A 5,297-nucleotide genomic window follows, 5' to 3' on the forward strand; every position below is an offset into this window, starting at 1 on the left:
ATCTTTTTTTTTCTGAGATGACGTCTCGCTCTGTCACCCAGGCTGGAGTGCAGTGGTGCCACTTCATCTCACTGCAGCCTCCGCCTCCTGGGTTCAAGAGATTCTCCTGCCTCAGCCTCCTGAGAAGCTAGGATTACAAGCGTATGCCACCACACTCAGCTAATTTTTTTGTAATTTTAGTAGACACGGCGTTTAGCCATGTTGGCCAGGCTGGTCTCGAACTCCTGACCTCATGATCCACCCGCTTCGGCTTTCCAAAGTGCTGGGATTACAGGCGTGAGCCACCGCACCCAGCTGATGTTCCAAAGCCCTGAGACGATGGTCTGTTAGGAGGCCCCTCAGCACATGCTAGTTACAAGCTGGGTGTGTGTGCACGTGTGTGTCATGTGTTGTGACCATGTGTGTGCACATGTGGGTGTGTGTCGCCATCCGGGCACCCACAGGGGAAAAGCTCATGCCTCGTGGCCCCAACTGCTCTGATGCTGAGATGGGACATGTGGCCGCCCTCGCTGCCGGGTGTTAGGCTCTCTGTGGGCCGCGCCCCTCTGAGCCCATGCGGGCGGATGTGTCTGTCTGTCTGTGTCTATGCCTGTCTGTCTTCGTGTGTCCCAGTAGTCAGATTTTTCAGGTCCGTGAGAGGAAAGCACACATCAGGATTTCTCAAACCCAAGCAAGCCTCAGGTGCACAGCTGAGCTTCACCGATGCCAAGGGACGGAGTGATCAGCTCCGCAGCCAGGAGCTGAAGCGCGGGGCCTCTCTCAGCCCCACCTCCCCCTGCTCTCCTGCGGTACCCTCCACTCGAGCTCATGCGGCTGTCCCAGCCTAGGCTCCCTCCTCCTCCTGCCCAGATCGCCCCTCAGGCCACACCCCACCCACTCCCTGTGCCAGTGGACCCAGTGGGGCTGAAGCTGGGCACAGAACATGAGCCACTGAAAGAGCCCACCCCAGCATGAGCCCAGGGCCCCAGCTTCAGAGCTGGGACTCCTCCTTACCAGTCTGAAGCAAACCAGCATCGCTGTCACTGATGTGGAAAAACGTCTGTACGTCCAGCAGCACTCCTGCAGACAGAGGGACAGTGCTCGCAAAACGGGAAGTTGCCCTCCTGGCGTCGAAAGGGGCACAGGGCATGGCACCCAGCCTAGTGTCCTGTCCCTGTCTCCCACACATGTATAACCACATGCACACAAGAGCAGGCACACAGAGAAGTGTGTGCATATCAAACACTCAAAGCAACAAGCATCCCGAAGGCACAGATGTTCACACACACACGTTTACACACATGCCTGCAGCCACGTGGCTCCTTCCCTGCTTCATGTGCGAACACAGACCCAAGTCATGGCTCACACCTGCAATCCCAGCACTTTGGGAGGCTGAGGTGGGCAGACCACAAAGTCAGGAGATCAAGACCAGCCTGGCTAACACAGAGAAACCCCGTCTCAACAAAAAAAATACAGAAATTAGCTGGGCGTGGTGGCTTGCACCTGTAGTCCCAGCTACTCAGGAAGCTGAGACGGGAGAATCACTTGAACCCGGGAGACAGCGGTTGCAGTGAGCTGAGATTGCACCACTGCACTCTAGCCTGGGCCACAGAGCGAGCCTCTGTCTCAAAAAAGAAAAAAAAAATTAGCTGGGCGTGGTGGCGGGTGCCTGTAATTCCACCTACTCAGGAGCCTGAAGCAGAAGAACCGTTGAACCCAGGAGGTGGAGGTGGCGGCAAGCCGAGATCGCACCCATTGCACTCCAGCCTGAGCAACAAGAGCAAAACTCGCTCTCAGAAACAAAGCAAAACAAAACAGAAAACCAAGGCGTTGCCAGAGGAACACACCTGCAGAAGCACAAACATACACACACGCAGGAACTCACACTCACAGACATGTACACCCAGCCTCATACACCCAGACACACATACACAAGTGCAGTGAGATGAACCTGTAAAGACACGCCCAGAGTTCTGCCAGCCTGTGCACAGGCTCAGGGCTGCCACCCACGGTGCAGTTGGAGGGGCTGGCGGCTCTCTTGCTTCGAGGTGCACAGCCCTTCACTTAGGCCGCTGTGTAAACAGAAGCCCCTGGAGGTGTGTGACACGGCGGCCTTGCCCATGCACAATCACCAGGTATGCACAGATGAACAGATATGTACAAAGACACAAGTGTCCTGGCTTGCACGCACACGTACACGCACAAGCATGTTCTTCCCTAGGCGCAGCAGTGGGTACCCCGGCTAATGCACAGAGACAAAGCGGGTCTCCCAGACACTAGGGTCTGTTTCCTGGTAGCCTCTTGGTGGTATCTCAGAAGGCTCTGAGTCTGCAGTACCCGCTCACATGAGCCAGGCAGCTCTGGCCCTTCATTATCATGAAGAAGAATGATCATCACATTTATGATCGGAAGATGACCGAGACCCAGGCCCTGAGCTGTACACACGACACTGTCATCCTAAAAGGTGGGGACTCTCACTGCTCCCATTCTACAGACAAAGAAACAGAGGCTCTAGGTGCCCAAGCTTAACCATGTGAAGCTGGAAGAGCTGAGACTCAAATCTCAGCCACAGACATCCTGTCCACACACCCAGAACCACAGAAGGGGAACAGAAGCCCCCACGTGGGTCCCCACAGAAACACCCACCCCAAGAAAGCCCTGCATGCACACCTCCAAGACCTGCCCCATGTGCATAAAGATCAAGGAATCGGGCCAGGTGTGGTGGTTCACACCTGTAATCCCAGCACTTTGGGAGGCTGAAGCAGGCGGATCGCAAGGTCAGGAGATCCAGACCAGCCTGGCTAAACCTTGTCTCTACTAAAAATACAAAAAATTAGGCAGGAGTGGTGGGACCTGCCTATAATCCCAGCTACTCGGGAGGCTGAGGCAGGAGAATCACTTGAACCCAGGAGGTGGAGGTGGCAGTGAGCCGACATTACGCCACTGCACTCCAGCCTGGGTGACAGAGTGAGACTCCATCTCAAAAAAAAAAAAAATCAAAGAAACAGAGAAGCAACGTAAGAAATCTTTGTTTAGACATTTAATTTGTCCCCAGTTGCCACCAAAACCTGGCATACAAACCAGTGTGTCTTTTTCCCCCTTTTAATATTTTATTTCTTGTTGTTTGTTTTGTTTTGTTTTTGAGATGGAGTCTCATTCTTTCATCCAGGCTGGAGTGCAGTGGTGCAATCTTGACTCATTGCGACCTCCGCCTCTTGGGTTCAGGCTATTCTTCTGCCTCAGCCTCCCAAGTAGCTGGGATTACAGGCACATGCCATCATGCTTAGCTAATTTTTGTATTTTTAGTAGAGACTGGGTTTCACCCTGTTGGCCAGGCTGGTCGCGAACTCCTGACCTCAGGTGATCCACCTGTCTTGGCCTCCCAAAGTGCTGGGATTACAGGCACGAGCCACCGCGCCCGGCCTGTCGCTGTTTTTTTGAGACGGAGTCTCACTATGTCACCCAGGCTGGAGTGCAGTGGTGTTATCTCAGCTCATTGCAACCTCCACCTCCCAGGTTCAAGCAATTCTCCTGCCTCAGCCTCCCAAGTGGCTAGGATTACAGGCATGCACCACCATGCCTGGCTTATTTTTTTGTAATTTTAGTAGAGACGGAGTTTCACTGTGCTGGCCAGGCTGGTCTTGAACTCCTGGATCACCCCACAGTGATCCACATGACTTGGCCTCTCAAAGTCCCTCTTTTATTATTTTAAATACACAAAGAAGACAGTCAGTCATTGGAAAGATAAAAAATACACAACACAGGTAAGCAAAATAAATAGCTAAATGCAAATGCTCTAAATTGTGCCCATCTTCCATTTTTAGGAATTAGGACTCATCCCTTTGTTTTGTCACCTCCTGGGCTCCCCCCAGCTCCGTGGCACTCTGGGGATGACCCGGGGCCAAGCATGCACCCAGCCTTGCTGTTACCTGTAGCCCACCACCCTGGCCCCAAAAGAACCATTTCCTGCAAGAACATTCCAGACACTCAGCACGATTTCACTTCTCCAGGCCTCTCTTGCCCCAGTAACCACAGCCCCCTTTCTTACACATCCAGAGGAAGTGCTAACGGGTAAGCGACCTAGGTAGGCAAGACTCAGGGTCTTAGGGCCCAGCCAGGGGCCCCCAGGGTCAGCAGCAGAGATAGCAGGTACCCAGGCTCCTGGGTTCAGGGCGCTCTGCACTGGCGATTCGCGGCTCCCATCTGCCTCTTGCTCATTCCCTCCTTTGCTCGCCCTCAGCCCACACTCCAAATCAGGCCTCCTCAGCTTTGGCCTCATCCACAGCAGCAGCCTCTGAACTGCCTCCCTGGCTCTTCTTGCCTCCATCAGGGCTTCAAATCCAATTATACGGCTCCCCATTGCCCAAGGCAGAAAACCCAAGCTCCCAGCCTGGCACCCAAGAAGCTTGTGATCTCACCCCATACATTCACATCTGGAGGCACACAAACCCCTTTGGGGTTTTTGCTGTTGTTTATTGTGTTTTGTTTTGCTTTGTTTTGCTTTTTGTCTTTAGGGGATTTTTTTGAGATAGGATCTTGTTCTGTCACTCAGACTAGGGTGCACTTGTACCATCATGGCTGAAGCAATCCTCCTGCCTCAGCCTCCCAAGTAGCTAGGACATCAGGCTTGCATCACCATCCCTGGCTAATTTTTAACATTTTTTGTAGAGACAAGGTTTTCCTCTGTTTCCCAGGTTGGTCTTGAACCCCTGACCTCAAGTGAGGAGGAGGAATTCCTGACCTCTGAGCTCCTCAAAGACGACAACCAGGTCTAGGCGTGATTCTGCAGCCCCTAAAGTTTCAGGATTCCATAGCCACTCTCTGGCGTGCTGAGCTGGTAACTGACAGGCAGCTGCAGCCACCCTCCTGAGCTCCCAGCCTGGCCTGTGCCTGCCCCGCATCTGGCCGCACCTCTCTGCCTCAAAGGACTGCCATCAACCAGCCTCTATTTCTGCCCCATGAGATGGTCGTTCCTGAGTTCAGGAACTACAAGTCTGATTTCCACCCTGGGTCCCCAGCAGCCACCAGGGGGTCCTGCCTACAGTTGGTCTTGAATGAATGAGTGAATGAATGAATGACAAGGAGAGAACAAGTGAAGTCACAATCAGTATTTTCTTTTTAAGATAGTCTCACTCTGTCGCCCAGGCTGGAGTGCAGTGATGTGATCTCAGCTCACTGCAACCTCTGCCTCCCAGGTTCAAGCAATTCTCCTGCCTCAGCCTCCCTAGTATCTGGGATTACAGGTGCATGCCACCACGCCTGCCTAATTTTTGTATTTTTAGTAAAGACAGGGTTTCACCATGTTGGCCAGGCTGGTC

The 5,297-nt window shown here is 53.2% G+C and overlaps 1 protein-coding gene across 2 annotated transcripts in view; it reads right to left on the bottom strand.

Moving 5' to 3' along the window:
- Positions 1–5,297, bottom strand: part of SPNS3 (sphingolipid transporter 3 (putative)) — a 60,631-nt gene that overhangs the window by 53,555 nt on the left and 1,779 nt on the right. For both annotated transcript variants that reach the window (XM_037732704.1, XM_037732705.1), the window contains exon 2: positions 994–1,059. In XM_037732704.1, coding sequence (XP_037588632.1) covers positions 994–1,059 — 66 coding nt within the window. The remainder of the gene's footprint in view (positions 1–993; positions 1,060–5,297) is intronic.

This window comes from Cebus imitator, unplaced genomic scaffold (genome assembly GCF_001604975.1).
Source record: "Cebus imitator isolate Cc_AM_T3 unplaced genomic scaffold, Cebus_imitator-1.0 Scaffold464, whole genome shotgun sequence".
NCBI classification, from domain to species: domain Eukaryota; kingdom Metazoa; phylum Chordata; class Mammalia; order Primates; family Cebidae; genus Cebus; species Cebus imitator.